This window comes from Sus scrofa, chromosome 1 (assembly GCF_000003025.6).
Source record: "Sus scrofa isolate TJ Tabasco breed Duroc chromosome 1, Sscrofa11.1, whole genome shotgun sequence".
Lineage (NCBI taxonomy): Eukaryota > Metazoa > Chordata > Mammalia > Artiodactyla > Suidae > Sus > Sus scrofa.
Window position 1 is genome coordinate 260,656,792 of NC_010443.5, and position 16,267 is coordinate 260,673,058.

Here is a 16,267-nt window from a genome sequence, read left to right on the forward strand (position 1 = left end):
TTGGTTTAGGCTATGTTACTTCAAAGCCTACAAACTGCAGTATATTCACATGCCTTCATCATATTTATCAGTGTAAACACTGCAATCCAGCAGATTCCATCACCCATCATTTGCTAGCATTTCCTGAGCACTCGTTGATACCAGGGCTGTACGCAATAGGGCTACTGGGTTCTCTATTTCTATTTATTTTTGAGTGAGCTTTGGTAATCCATGTCTTTTAAGGAATCTGTGCATTTCACTAAGTCAGCAAATTTATTGGCATAAACTTCCCTTATTGTCCTTTTAGTGTCCATAGGTTCTATAGTGACCTCCCTTCTCTCATTACTTTTTTGTGTGTGTCTTCTCTTGTTTTAAAATTTTCGTGATCATTCTGGCTGGAAGTTCATCAATTTTATTGAATTTCTCAGAGAACCAACTTTTCCATTTTTTTCCTGTTTTCTTTTATATTTATTTTGCCCTCATCTTTATTACTTCTTTATTATTATTATTATTTCTTATCGTTTGCTTATTTTGGGTTTATTTTGCTCCTCCTTTTCTAGGTCACTGATTCAAAATCTTTCCTCTTTTCTAATATAAACATTCAGTGCTCTTAATTTCCCTCTATGCACTTCTTCAGCTGCATCGCACAAATTTGATATGTTTTTTCGTTTTAATTCAGTTCAAAATACTTTGACTTTGTTTTCATTTCTTTTGACCTGTGTGTTATTTACAGGCATAATAGTTTTTAAATATTTCTGAATTTTCCAGATATATTTCTACTACTAACTTTTAATTCCATGCAATCAGAGAACTTACTTTGCATGATTTGATATTTTAAAATTTAAGATTTGTTTTATGGCCCAGTGTGTAGTCTTAGTAAATGTCCCATGTGCAGTTGAAAGGAATGCACATCCTGCTATTGAGTGAGTGTTCTATGCCAATTAGTTCAAGTTGATGACAGTGTTTCAGTATTCTATATCCTTACTGCTTTCCTGTCTGCTTGTTCTACATGTTGTTGAGAGAGGGGTTGCAATCTCCAAGTATAAATATGGTTTTACCTATTTCTCTTTTCAATCCTATCAGTTTTTGCTTCATGTGTTCTGAAGTGCTGTCTTGTTTAATCTTTATGACTTCACTTTAGGCAATGGTTTCTTTTTTTTCTTTTTTTTTTTTTTTGCCCCACACCCTTTGCATGCAGAAGTTCCTGTACCACAGCAGTGGGACTGAACCCATGCCACAGCAGCAACCTGAGCCACAGCAGTGACAATACCAGACCCTTAACTTGCTGATCCACCAGGGAACTCCTGAAGCTCTGTTCTTAAGTGCATAAACATTTAGCATTGTTATAGCCTCCTGATGAATTTAGTCTTTTACCATTATGAAATAAAGTATAGTAGATTTGTTTTGTTTCTTTAGTACAGATATCACCAAGTTATGATGGTTCCTTCTGAGCATTTTCTGTATGCATTTTTTCAACAGTTGAAATCATGTTGTATGTATCCATTAGTTTTTATCCTCCTAAAAATCTTCCCTTGACATGTTACATACATATAATAGTATATGTGTGTGTATACAGTGTATAAAAAGAATACAATGAAAATCCATATACACATACACTACTTAAAGAATATTACCAATGTGTATCCCCTTTTCCCTTCTAAGTTTATCTTTACTTTTGTATTAATCATTCCCTTGTTTTTCTTTAAAGTTTTCCCACTTATTTTTTCTTTTCTTTTTAGGGACACACCCATGGCATATGGAAGTTCCCAGGCTAGGGGGTGAATAAGAGCTGTAGCCGCCAGCCTACACCACAGCCATAGCAACTTGGGATCTGAGCCGTGTCTGTGACCTACACCACAGCTCACAGCAACACTGGATCCTTAACCCACTGAGCAAGGCCAGGGATCGAACCTGCAACCTCATGGTTCCTAGTCGGATTCATTAACAACTGAACCACGACGGGAACTCCACTACTCGAGTTCTTAACCCACTGAACCACAACTGGAACTCCCTCATCCATGTACTTTTAAACAATATATTCCATTTCCCATTTTTGGCCATTATATAGATTATACTGTATATAGTCTATGACTTGCTTTTTTCGCTTGACATTATGTTCTAAGATTTATCCACATTGGTATATATAGCTGTAATTCATTCATTTTTGATTGCTGTATAAAATTCTGTTCAAAGTATATGGAGAGACTACAACTTATCCATTCTTCTACTGACAAACAATTGGGATGTTTCCAATTATTTTGCTATAGCAAATGATGCTGCACTGAAAAACTTGAAACGTGGGTCTGGGTGTATATACATAAGAGCTTCTCTAACTATATACCAGAAGTAGAATTTCATGTGCGTCTTCAAAATTTTCTATTTTTTTCACTTAACTTTCTTTTTTTTTGGTGGTTTTTTTTTTTTAGGGCTGTACCCATGGCATATGGAGGTTCCCAGGCTAGGGGTTGAATTGGAACTGTAGTTGCTGGCCTACACCACAGCCACAGCAAGGTGGAATCTGAGCCGCATCTTCGACCTACACCACAGCATATGGCAATGCCGGATCCTTTACCCACTGAGTGAGGCCAGGGATCGAATCTGTGTCCTCACGGATGCTAGTCAGGTTCATTTCCCCGAGCCATGAGGAGAACTCCTGATTCTGTTTTTATCCCTCTTTTTTTTTTTTTTTTTTTTTTTTTTTTTTTTCTAGGGCCACTTCCCGTGCATATGGAGGTTCCAGGCTAGGGTCTAATCAGAGCTGTAGCCACTGGCCTATGCCAGAGCCACAGCAACGCGAGATCCAAGCCACGTCTGTGACCTACACCACAGCTCACGGCAATGCCGGATCCTTAACCCACTGAGCAAAGTCGGGGATTGAACCCGCAACCTCATGGTTCCTAGTCAGATTCATTAACCACTGTGCCACAGCAGGAACTCCCCTCTTTATTCTTAATAACCATGTGTTGATTCAATAGGTATATGCACAAAGCCATGTCTCTGTTATTGAACATCTAGAGTTCATTTCCTTTTTTTTGAACTTCATACAAAAAAAAAATTTTTTTTTGCACAAAAGTCAGCTTTTTTGGTCATTTCCTTATGAAGGATTCCCAGAGTGGATTTATTGAATCAAGGATGTACCAATTTATATTTGGTGGGGGAGGGGTTTATTGATGAAATACACAAAGTAATCCCTGTCCAAGTAGTTGTTAATCCTTTGGGGTTCGTACTCCCTTTAGAGACTATGATTAAGGGTATGGACTCTTTCCATAAAAAACCCCACACAAATAAGCATAAAATTTCAAGAGTTTCTTAGACCCTCTGAACCCCAAATATTGACTTCTTTACTAAATAAGAAATATTATCTTATCCACAGAATATAAGATTTCTTTCTTTCTTTCTTCTTTCTTTCTTTCTTTCTTTCTTTTTTCTTTTTTTTTTTTTTTTTTTTTGTCTTTTCTAGGGCCGCTCCCATGGCATATGGAGGTTCCCAGGCTAGGGGTCTAATCGGAGCTGTAGCCGTCGGCCTACACCAGAGCCACAGCAACATGGAATCCAAGCCATGTCTGCGACCTACACCACAGCTCACGGCAACGCTGGATCCTTAACCCACTGAGCAAGGGCAGGGATCAAACCTGCAACCTCATGGTTCCTAGTCGGATTCGTTAACCACTGTGCCACGACAAGAACTCCAGAATATAAGATTTCTTACAATATTTCACCAAAGAAGGCTCAAAGACCTGCTTTTTGTTTTAAACCACCACCATTTACTGAGTACCCATAATATGCCAGCACTATGCCAGATACTAGAGACTGAAGAATAAATGCTCCTGGCTTCAAGGAATGCAGTCTATTGAGGAAGACATGATAACAAGTATTTATAAAAAAATATGTTCCATAAGAGGGCTTTTCATTAGGCAAATAGTGATATAAATTAAGGATTGATCAACCTTCTTTTATCAAGGGGTTGCAAAGAATGAATAAACCTTCTCAAGGATGTTATAGACAGAAGAAATAGTACCAGCAAAGGGAAAAAGACATCATGTAACCTGGCATATATAGGAAATTGTACATGAATTTAATATGGTTGTGTCAGAATGGTAGTGAGCATAAGGAAGGGCTAAGACTCTTCCCTATTTGGGGCAGAGATTAAGAAAAGCCTACTGACGTTTAACACCTTAGCAGCTGGTCTGGCAACACAAAGGAAACCACAAAAGAATATTCTCTCCCAAACACTTCCTTTATTACCTAAACCTACTCTGAGTACATACAAAGAAAACATTTTGCCTGTTTTTTTCCCCATCTGCTAAAAGTTCAACGTTCAACACACAAAATACGTATTCTACTTATTAATCTGAACAAGCAACACATTTAAAATTTTACATCGTCTGATGGCTTTCGTTTTTTAAATGGGAAGTATTAGCCTATACAATAATTGTGACAATAATTTCATTAAACTGACTTGAAAAACTAACTTATGGGTAAAACTGTGATTTATTTTATTTATAAAACTATGATTTATTTATTTATTTTGCCCACAGCATGTGGAAATTCCAGGGCCAGGGATTGAACCTGTGCCATTACATGACAATGCCAGATCCTTAACCCACTGCACCACAAGGGAACTCCAAAACTTTTTTTTTTTTTTTTGTCTTTTTAGGACTGCACCCATGGCATATGGCAGTTCCAGACTAGAGGTCAAATCAGAGCTGCAGCTGCCAGCCTACACCACAGTCACAGCATTGCTGGATCCTTAACCCACTGAGTGAGGCCAAGGATCAAACCCATATCCTCATGGATACTAGTCAGGTTCATTCACCACTGAGCCATGATGGGAACTCCCCAAAACTACTTTTTTTAACCATTCACTTAGAGTGTTGCTTTTCAGACTGTCAGTTAACATTCCCAATACTATACTCCCATGAAAAACATTTTTATTTAGCTTCACTTTTAAAATATAACTAGGCACAACTGTTACTCTGAATTTACCGATATAATTATAGTGGAGCATGCTGAATTTTTAAAAACACGAACATCTTATATGGCTAAGGAAAATGAATACAACCAGTTTTGATAATGCACTGTGGCAAATGTCTTTACTTGATAGATTTTCATCAAAAGTATAAAAACAATATTATAAAAGTGATGTTTTTGACAAGATTTCCTCTTGCTGTGGTAAATCTGTATTATATATTTACTTTCAAAATTCTCATTTGTTTAGATTTCTGCTCTGCTTATTGTTCTCTTAAACTAATACCAAATTCATATATAGAACTACATGTTCAGAAGAACCACATGTGTAATATTTAAGGTGGAATTATAAACTGTTCTTGTGTAACTAGAAAAGAAAGGAAAAACAGAGTTTTAAAATTTAAATATCAACCAACTGCAGTTGAATAATCAATTGTTTATAAAGCTCTCAGCACAAAGAAAAGGGCTGACTTATTTTTTCTTCTTTTTCAAAGTACCTCTTGGATATCTAGATGGCATCCTTTGAGCTTTGCCAAAACTGAGAATCTTCAAGGGCACCTCAAAGAGTAAAGAAATATACTTTCATTACAGGTTATCTAACAAAACACATAGAACATGGTTCCCTTCAGATTTATTCTAAAGAAAAGGAATTTTCTACATGCACGAAAAAGAAATCCAAAAGGAGCAAGTTTTTTTTTTTTTCTGTAACATTTTCATAGAAATCTCAATGGATCTCATATGGGAAAAGTAAGAGCACAGACAAGAATATATGTTAATATATGCTGTTTTTTTCAAGGTATTTTGTTTTGTTCTGAGATGGGGGAATCTTCTTCATGTGGCATTTTGTTCTCTAAGTGGAAAATATTTCTTTAAAGAAACTTATTAAAACAGGAAGCATGGTCAATAAATGAAGGGTTCAAAGATTTTCATGAAGTGGTTTGAAAATAAGTGATCTGTGACATATATTCGAAGACTTCCAACTACTTTGACCACATTAAAAAGCAAAACAGCAAATCTACAATAGGTACAAATTATATACATTTATTTTTTAATAATTTTAAATAACACTCTTGTATAAATTCTTTCATATATTCAAATCATACACAAATTTAGAAATGCATCATGAGGCCTAGTACAGCATATGTATGAGACATGTTTTTAAAATTTGTGTTAGAATTTTAGTGACATAAATACAAGCTTAATGTTTAAGAAACACTCCCCAATTGCTTGGGCTGAAATTTAATGTATTATAGAGTGCTTGTGCCTAGCATGAAAACTTCACTTTGAATCACTTAGCCTTGAACTAACGCAGACCTGAAGCCCTGGGCTCCCGTTCTAAGGGCTGCTGGCGCAGCTATTGCGTACGCATGAGTAACAAGTAGGAAAGGTTCCCAGCTGCCTTTGAAAAAGCATCATTCAGCCACGACGTTTTGATGATTCATAACCTTTTGAGTCCACGTGACCGCATTTGATTTCTCCAAATGAATCAGTGTGTTCTTCCTGCTTCTTCCCTTGGCAATGTCACTCGCTCAAGGTTGAAGAGAAAACTTGCATTAACCTTCCGTTACTCCCCTGCACAGAGCAAACTCATGTGAGCTCCTAAACTCCTATCAAGATGATCATAACAGACCTAAGGCTCTTCACGGATGAGGCCAGAAATGCTTTCCTTGCTCTAACAGGTTACACTGCTTGCTTTTTACTTCTCTGAAGTTTTTGTCAGATATAGCTTTCCTTGAGATGTATAAATTCAACTCCTTCTCACATTCCTCAAAATATAAGTACCAGGGAATGTTCATTATAAATGGTGTTATGTCCACCATGTGTCCTACAAAAAAATATAGGACCAGGTAAATAATTTCACAGGCCAGTCCAAACTGAGGCTGTCAGGCAGAGGTACTCTCGCTGTAGCTTTCTGGCTCCAAAACAGCACAAGAAGGACTAAATGACCTCATGGCACTCAGCTGACCAAAATGAAGTAAGGAGGCCAGTGAGAACCGCTTTAATGGTCAATTTTCCCAGGAATATTGGGGCTAGAGAGTAGTCATAAAATTTGATGCTTCTACAAATCCTCTATCCCCAAATCTCTTCCTCCCCATTCTATGTCTGCTCTGTTATCCTCTCTTAATATTCAGGTATCCCTAAGAGTAACACCTAAAGTCCATAGGACCTTAGTATAAACGAGGTTTAGTTTTTATTATCATTTATCTCTATAACTGGAGAAATTCTATTAGTAAGAGACCTCTGGGGGCTAGAGGATGGAGGGAGGGAGGGGAAAGTAAGGGAGGACAGACATACTTAACAAACTACTTAGGGATCTAACTGTCAGAAATGCTTACGGGTGTACTGAAACGAGTTAACGAAGATAAAGGTATCACCTAATAGCAGTATCTGTCATTCATCAATAAGATTCACACTAGTCTTATCTTACTTGAAAATAAATGCATTTCTAATCCTTAGACAAAAATTCTTCCATGATTAGTCCTTCTGAAGGACTTATGGGATCCTAGGGCTGAATGCCATGGTTCATGAAGATCATGCCTTTAGAGGAAGGAGTATTGTGTAATGCATTCCATACTGGTTTCCTAGTCTGATTTTGGTGGTAGATCACTTCAAGATTGATTTATATTTTAGAGCAAAATTATTTCCACCAGCAGAAGCACGGGACGCTATGTCACTTTACACTATTCCTTGGAATTGTGTATTGCATAGTCTACACACGCATATGTGGCAGCTGCTGGGGAAGTCAGGTTTTCATTCTCTGCTTAGAAGGATTAGTTCACTTTAATGAAGCACAAACTGGCATTTTTATTTTCTTATCACCAACACTGGCTTCAGAAGGTAATCCTCCTGTGTTCTTTCCACAAAGTCCTTCACAGCTGTATGGCCCTGGATTGTACCTTGTCCTTAACAAAAATTAGCAACCTTCATAGATGGGACTCTTCCTCCCAGCCTTCTTGTGTCTAAGGCTGGGGAATTTCTATATGAGCATACAGTTGAAAGAACAATTAGGAGTCCTAACTCCAAGCCTAATAATGACATACGGTGTAGCCTTGAACAAGACATTCAACCTCACCTATAAAATGGGGACAACAATTATCGCCCCAGGGGCCTATGGTGCAGAACAAAGGACGCACATATAGAAAGATGCTTTCAAACTGCAGAGGGCTCTAGAAATATTAACTAATTTTAATATAACTAATATAATGTAATCTCTGTCTTCATGAGCAATGGCCAAATATTCAGAGCACCTCCAGCTACTAGAAGCAGATTATCTGCCTGTACATCCATCCTCCAGAGCATCACCTCCGAACCCTGAGAACAACCACAGAGGGATGACCCAATTCCAGGTGTTTCTCTGGGGAAGTTAGGCAAAGTTATCAACTTGGATTTCCTATGCCTAAATCTTTGCTGTTTTTTTTCCTGACCTCTTGACAGTTTGCTCTTCCTCCTAATAAATATCTGTATTTGACTTCCAGCTGCTATTCCTGGCTCGCTTAATCTATAATCTGTAGATATCTTAATTAGAAGAGAGCAAAGGTAGAGATGGCCTCTAGGGAAAAACTGTGTCTAAAAGCAAGGACTAAACTCTACCCACTCAAATGCAGAGCTACCCTGGAACCAGGTAAGAAGAAGATGGGAGAACTATAGCACTGCAAGATGCTATACACACCTCACAAGATGTGAGTGATCAGCTGTGTTCAAATGTAGGAGGTACTTTTTTTTGGTGGGGAGAGAATATAAATATTTCACAGGTAGGGTATTTTGCAGGGGATGCCAAGTGATATGATGGCTTTTCTTTTGGAACTAAAATATTTCTAGTTCCTTTGGAAGACTATCTTTTACATAAAAAACATTGAATGAGATTATGGTCTACACTAACCTATGTAAACTACATAGAGTAGCTAATGTCTAATTAGATGGGTAGTTTGGAGAGTGCAGCCTGTGTCCCAGCTTAACAATCACTGTCTTCAAAATCTATTGCTTGAATCTATAGGAAGTCAAAGAACATATAACTCTACTTTTAGACTGAAAAAAGGGAAAGAAAAGTTAGAAACATTCAACCTCTTATAAATTTCAACAACGTCCAAAGAGGGACTAAAAATGACTGATGCTCACCAGAGTCCCAGCTCTAGCAATATTGCCATCTATTTTACAGTATTTTAAACCCTATATTTTCTTTTTACAATGCCATTAACTGCTGTACAAATAAATTCTAGATGATAAAATATGACATGATTTTTTTTACAAATAGATACAAATACAACGCTGACCAGATATTCTACATTAACTATATACACCTTATTTCTCTAGAAGCAGGTTTAGTCGTTATTTTTAGACAATCTATCATTTGCACTGAGACCCTAATAAGGACCATCAGCCTCCTGCTCCCAGATGCTGCCTTCCTCTCTGTACCATCAGCAGCTTATCTTTTGCTTTAATTCTATCATTGAGCAAGAATTCTGGAAGGAAAAACCCTTCTAAAGGTCTTCTTTGGGACTGTTCTGCCCCTATTCTAGAAATAATCAAGATTGTTTATTGTGATACAGCCCAAACATCAGCTTTTCCTCAGTGATGTCTTTCAGCACAATAAAATGAATATGATCCCTGGCCCTCCTTTAAAAAAATGTGTTCCAGGAATGGAGATGAAGTCTTCTGGCTGTCTTTTCCCTCCACATCCATCATCCTTTTTCCGCTGGTTTGGTGAAACGTCCCCAGGAGTCTGTTTGGAGGTTGAAGTGGATTTGGGCTGCACTATGAGGTTCAGCCTGTCTATACTCCTTTTATGTGGTTTGGTACAAAAATATACTTTACTTAAAGTCCTTATTGACAGTGACTGCTTTGAATCTTCATGGGAAAACTAAGAGTAAGAGGCTGAGTACATTACAAACTCGTACCTGAAAATTTAGATGCTCTATATGCCTTTGCTTTCTCATCTCAGCAGCTCTACCCAGGCTGCGTTTGGCCCAGGGGCCGATGCTGTCTTGGTAAGCACTGTGGTTTCACAATCCTGGAGAACAGCTCTAGCTCCTCAGGCTTTATAGTTATGTATTGGCGTCGTCAGGGTCAGTTGACCATTAGGAGCCACTTCATTGCCATCATCTTCCAACAGTCCTGACACATCTGCATTGGGAATGCTGTCATGGTAGCTGCTGAAACTGATATTGTCTTCTTTCAGCTCGATGGTCCAAAAGGGGGCATTGAGTTTCCGGTTTTGGTACTCCCGGTACATGTACACAGCCCCCACAAATCCCATCAGCAGCACCACCACAATGATGATGACTGTCAAAATGATGATGTTAAACTGGGTCCATGATACATCAGCCAAAGCTGATGTGCTGTTTTCAGCAGAGCTTACTGAAAAGATAGTCTGCAGGGTTGTGGGGGTAAAAGTACTATTTATAACGGGGGTGGGCACTGATGTGGTCAAAGAGGCATTGGAAACCAAAATGGTAGAACCTTCAGGTGTTGGAACAATAACTTCTGAAAATAAAAACAGAGAATGAAATGTAAAAGACAAAATATCTAGTTTTAAGAAACAATAAAATAAATACACATGGGAGTGGAAATTGATATGGGATGTTGACATGATACTTTGCTTAACGGTAATAAAATAATTTTTAAAGAAACGTAGTGAAAAGAATCAGAGTCTAGAAAGTTGGATTATTACATCCATGGCTGTTATCCAAAATGTTTAGTTGTACTAAAATCTTTGGGAAAATTCTCACGTTGGAGTTTTCCGGCCTTCTCTACTCTTGAATAGATTCATATAATTTCCTGAAAAGGTAGGGATTTCTAAATCCCTTTGTTAAAAGTGAAGGGGACAGATGATAATCATTTGAACTAAAATTAAATTCAACATATCTGATGGCATTTCATAAGGCTAAAATTCTCTTTAATGGAGGCAAAAACAAAATAGGAAAAATTGTATTTCTAGTTACTTCTCAAAAACACAATTTAAACATCCAAAGTTGATATCACCCAGGAGAGAAAACAGCCCACCTTTAATTGCAAGCATAGTGATTTTTCCTTTATGTACGCTGCAACTATTTTATAATTAATGTGCTATACTTGGCACTTCTAATGCAGCACTACTCAGTAGAAATATTAAAAGCTTTGGAATTAAGTAGAACTGTTTGGCAATAAGTCAATCTTTTTATTTTTTATTTTACTTTATTTTTTGTATTTTTTTAGGGCTGCACACATGGCATATGGAGGTTCCCAGGCTAAGAGTCTAATCAGAGCTGTAGCCACTGGCCTATTACAGAGCCACAGCAAATGGGGATCCGAGCCTCGTTTGTGACCTACACCACAGCTCCCGGCAACACCAGATCCTTAACCCACTGAGCGAAGCCAGGGATCGAACCTGTGTCCTCATGGATGCTAGTCAGGTTCCTTAACTGCTGAACTGCGAAGGGAACTCCCCTCCAAGTCAACCTTTTTAAAACTGAAGTTCCTCATCTATAAGATGGGAATAATGATATCTACTTTGCAGAGGTTTTGGGAAGGATTACATGAGATACGTACTACATAACATCACATTTAATGTTTACAGTGCTTGGCACGTAGTAGGCACTCAATAAAATGATGACTATTATTGCTACAACTTATCAGCACAGCCAGCCACATCAATCTATCCTAAAAAGAGGCATGTTTTACAGTCCCAATAACTAATAAGCAAAACCATCACAGTCCTGTCAGCTAAGCATGGACAAGGTTTGCCTCCAGTGGGAAAGAGAAGTGAGTGACAGGATCTCCAGGCTGGTGGTAGGATTCAATTTGTATTTTTTGTTTGTTTGTTTGGGGTGGGGCATGCCAGCAGCATGTGGAAGTTCCCAGACCAGGGATCAAACCCACGCCACAACAGCAACCCAGCCGCTGCAGTGACAACAATGGATCCTTAACCTGCTCCACCACAAAATAACTCCTAATCTGAGTTTTTTAGCCTTAATCACAGCAGAATAAGGATATCAAGAAAATGACAGAAGGATACCACTTGCCACAGACCAACTGTCTCTCTGCCCAGTATTCAGCATCACTCAGAATACCAAAGACTGGCTTATAGACGAGCATGGTCTAATATACCTATGACCTAAGAAAGCCTGAATATCCCTAACTCTTCCTGACTTTCTAATCATTAACTTTTACTAATGACTAGAAATATTTTACTGTAAGAAACATTTTGCCATATGAATAATTTCTTCTTTTAAAAATGAAAGGTAATATTTTTACAATTTCCTCTATCACACATGGGAAAACTTACACCCAAAGTTAGGACAAAAGCTCGAATAAACTCTTGTTTTTCAGCTGGAACTTCTAACCAGAGTATAGGTTCCTACTTAAAAAGACCTTTTATGATTAGTGGAGGAAATGAGAATACAGGAAGTAAAGGGTAAAAGAAATTATAGGACTTGTAAATTATTAAAATAAAAATAGATGAAGAGAAAATGTGAGAACACTGCAGTGACTTCGTCTGGGTCCTCAAATTTCGGGAGTTGACTTTGGAGTATTAGGAGAGCAGCAGGAATGGAAGGAAATCTCTTTAGGAAAATATCTATTAAAACCTACTTCCAGAAAACTTCTCTGGTGGGATTGGAAACTTTTACAAAGCTAAAAGTAGTAGTCCTGAAATTTTCATTGCTAGGTTTAGATATTAAATTTACACCCACAGGTGAAGTTTTACCTTTCTTGATGCAATTTCCCTGGAGGTCTTGAACATAACCTTCTAGGCAGTTCTCACACCAAAAGCCAGTGGTGTTATGGAGGCAGTCGATACACTCACCACTGTCAGGCTTACAAATCTCTGGCGTTTTACGTGGGTCCACGTGGCCATGACACTGGCACTCCATACAGATGCTGTCAGAATTGTAATAGCCATGTTCACATTCATTGCAGTTCTGGCCTGTATAACCAGCTTTACACTGGACACATTTAGGTTCCAATTCACCCAATTCTAAAAGAGAGAGAACACCAAAATAATTTAGTACAACTTCAAGCTACAGCTAAAAATGCAAAACTACTACTAGTCCCCCAAACAGTTTATACACCCTGCCTACTAGCTCCTCTCAAGCTTAAGAAACATAAGGAATTCAAACTAATAATTTATACCTTATTTTATTTATTTATTTATTTATTTTTTCTCTTTTTAGGGCCATACCTGCAATATATGGACGTTCCCAGGCTAGGAGTTGGATTGGAGCTGTAGCCTTAACCCACTGAGCAAGGCCAGGGATTGAACTCAAGTCCTCATGGATACTTGTCAGGTTCGCTACCACTGAGCCACTACGGGAACTCTGACACCTTATTTATTAATAGTCCAGTGTGTTGTGAGAATGAGAGGACCATGCAGAAAACCTTTTCAGGTAGAGAACAAAAGAAGTATGCTTAGGACCTCCCTTGCAGTGCAGGGGGGTTAAGGATCTGGTGTTGTCACTGCAGTGGCTCAGGTTGCTGCTGTGGCACAGGTTTGATCTCTGGCCCGGGAACTTCCATGTGCTGTGGATGCAGCAAAAAAAAAAAGAGAAAAGAAAAGAAAAGTATGCTTATACAAGGAATCTGAGTAACTGATGGATAGGCAGTTATATTTTATTCCTTTCTCTTTAGTCACATCAGATGGAATAAAATAACAGTTTTAACAAAAATCACCTCATCCCTCCCTCATGTCTCATTTCACATATGTATTTGGATTTGAGTACAAACTCATAGAAAGGAAAACCTTTGCTGATTTTGTTTGTTTGCTTTATTTTTTAGGGCCACATCTGCAGCATATGGAAGTTCCCAGACTAGGGGTCGAATTAGAGCTACAGCTGTTGGCCTATGCCACAGCCATAGCAACGTGGGATCCGAGCCGCATCTGCGACCTATACCAAAGCTCACAGCAACACCAGATCCTTAACCCTACCGAGTGAGGCCAGGGATTGAACCTGCATCCTCATGGATACTAGTCAGGCTCGTTACCCATGAGCGACAAGGGGAACTTCCCTTTTGCTGTTTTTATAACTCCCTTTTACTTACAGCATCTATAACTTTGCTTATCAACACACTTTATACCTATTGATAACCGATTCACTGATTTTTTTTTCTCTAAAAATGAACATTTAGGGAAAAGGCCTCACCTATGATACAACTGCCTGTAGATGTCACTGCTGAACAAGGGCAGCGAAGACATTCTTTAGTGGCATCCAGACTCTGATAAAATCCTTCTTTGCACTCTTCACAGTGATCCCCTTTGCTGTTGTCCTGGCAATTTAAACAAGCACCTAAAAGAAGCAAATTATTTTAAGAAGTTAAAGATTTACTCTGAAAGAACAGTAACTTTAAATAAATCATACCTGCAACCAAAAAACCTTAAGCATTAACCAGAAAAAGTTATCCAACAGAGACTGCACAGAGTCCACTTTCTTCGCCATCTTATTTCTACACCAGGGCGTCTGTGAGTTCTTTGTCCCCTACTAGATTGTAAACTCTCTAGGGAAAGGCTAGGCACATGACTAGAGTCACAATAAGGCCTTGTGGATTGATAGATTACATACCGAAAGCAGGCCAACTACTTGCAAAGAAAAAATAAAAACAACCCAAAGATCTATTTAAAAAGAATAGACTGTATTTTTTTCATGGTTGGGATAATGTAGTTAAGTGAACTAGACCTATATGTATGAACACACATACATTTTAAAAACAACATTGGCTGGAGTTCCTGTTGTGGCTCAGTGGCTTAAGAACCCAACCTGTACCCATGAGGATGTGGGTTTAATCCCTGGACTCAATCAGTGGGTTAAGGATCTGGCCTGGACACAAGCTGAGGTGTAGGTCACAGATACAGCTCAGATCCAGCATTGCTGTGGCTGTGGGTAGGCCGGCAGCTGCAGCTCCGATTTGAGCCCCCTAGCCTGGGAACTTCCATATGCCACTGGAGTGGCCCTAAAAAGGAAAGGAAAAAGAAACAACACTGGCTGAAAAAAGCTAATTGCAGAATGACATGTACAGAAGGAGAGTACTTATTTTGTAAAAATTGATTGAAGTAAAAAATTTTTAAATTTTAAAATCACACTAAACAGTACTAAGCAAATGGATACATAATACACTAAGCAGATGGAAATATATATATATATATATAATATGTGTTGTAAAAATTAAATACGGACTGAGAGGGTATAGGCAAGTTTTATGCTCTGCTTGCATCTGTGGAGGGAGGGAGAAAAAAGAGAGTAGAGAAGAAAACAGAGAGGAAGAAGTCCAACTTTACTTGAAATTTTCTGTTTCAAATATATAACTATATACATAGATGTATAAATATTAAGCAAAATACCAAAATGTTACTATTTATTAATTCCAGGTGTGAGTGCATGGGTATTTGTTATATTATTCTCCATAGGGTTTTATATTTAAAAATTCAAAATAGGAGTTCCTGTCATGGCTCAGTGGTTAGCGAACCCGACTAGCATCCATGACGATGCGGGTTTGATCCCTGGCCTCGCACAGTGGGTTAAGGATCCAGCGTTACCGTGAGCTGTGGCGTAGGTTGCAGATGCGGCTCGGATCCCGCGTTGCTGTGGCTCTGGCGTAGGCCGGTGGCTACAGCTCCGATTCAACCCCTAGCCTGGGAACCTCCATATGCTGCGGGAGCGGCCCAAGAAATAGCAACAACAACAACAACAACAACAACAAAAAGACTAAATAAATAAATAAATAAATAAATAAAAAACATTTCATGTAGAAAATTGAAGATTGATTTTTACAATAAAAATAAAGATCATAAAGTTTAAAATCCATACAGAGTAGGAACTAATAATATGAGTCTGCTTTTCTAACAGCTTACAACTCCTCTCTGGGAGGCTACATAGCATGAGAAGGATGGTACAGTATATGTGTAATATCAGATCTGAGTTCCATTCACAGAGGAACTTCTTACCAGCTATGTGACCATCAGCAAATAGCTTCTCTGAATTTCACTTTTTTTTTTTGGTATGTCTCACTTTTTTAATCTGTAAAATGGGATCAAAATTCCTTGGCTGATGATTTAATGTAATGTAAATATTTTAGAGGGTGAAAGACTATTCCGTAGGATACAATATTTTCTCTTTATGCTTTAAATCCCTTAAATTCCTTATCTATAAATTAAGAAAGCTGAACTAAATGAGATCTAAGTTTCCTTTAACATCTAAAATTTGAAAGTCTTTCTTTTATGATAAATGATACGTAAAAATTAGCTGAGGTTTAATTTTGTTCATTACGCCCTGCCTTGAATTTCCCAAATATTACAATACTGCCTGAAAATTCACATTTTCTTTGCTGAAAGATGGCCAAAGGAGTGAATCCGTAA

General features: G+C 38.1%; 1 protein-coding gene across 1 annotated transcript in view; it reads right to left on the reverse strand.

Moving 5' to 3' along the window:
• MEGF9 (multiple EGF like domains 9) overlaps nucleotides 5,564–16,267 on the reverse strand; it is a 94,576-nt gene continuing 83,872 nt past the window's right edge. Inside the window, exons 4-6 of the mRNA XM_005660387.3 lie at nucleotides 14,061–14,204; nucleotides 12,629–12,898; nucleotides 5,564–10,428 (exon numbers count right to left, since the gene is read on the reverse strand). Of these exons, the coding sequence (XP_005660444.1) occupies nucleotides 9,977–10,428; nucleotides 12,629–12,898; nucleotides 14,061–14,204 (866 nt within the window). The 3' untranslated portion in view covers nucleotides 5,564–9,976. The remainder of the gene's footprint in view (nucleotides 10,429–12,628; nucleotides 12,899–14,060; nucleotides 14,205–16,267) is intronic.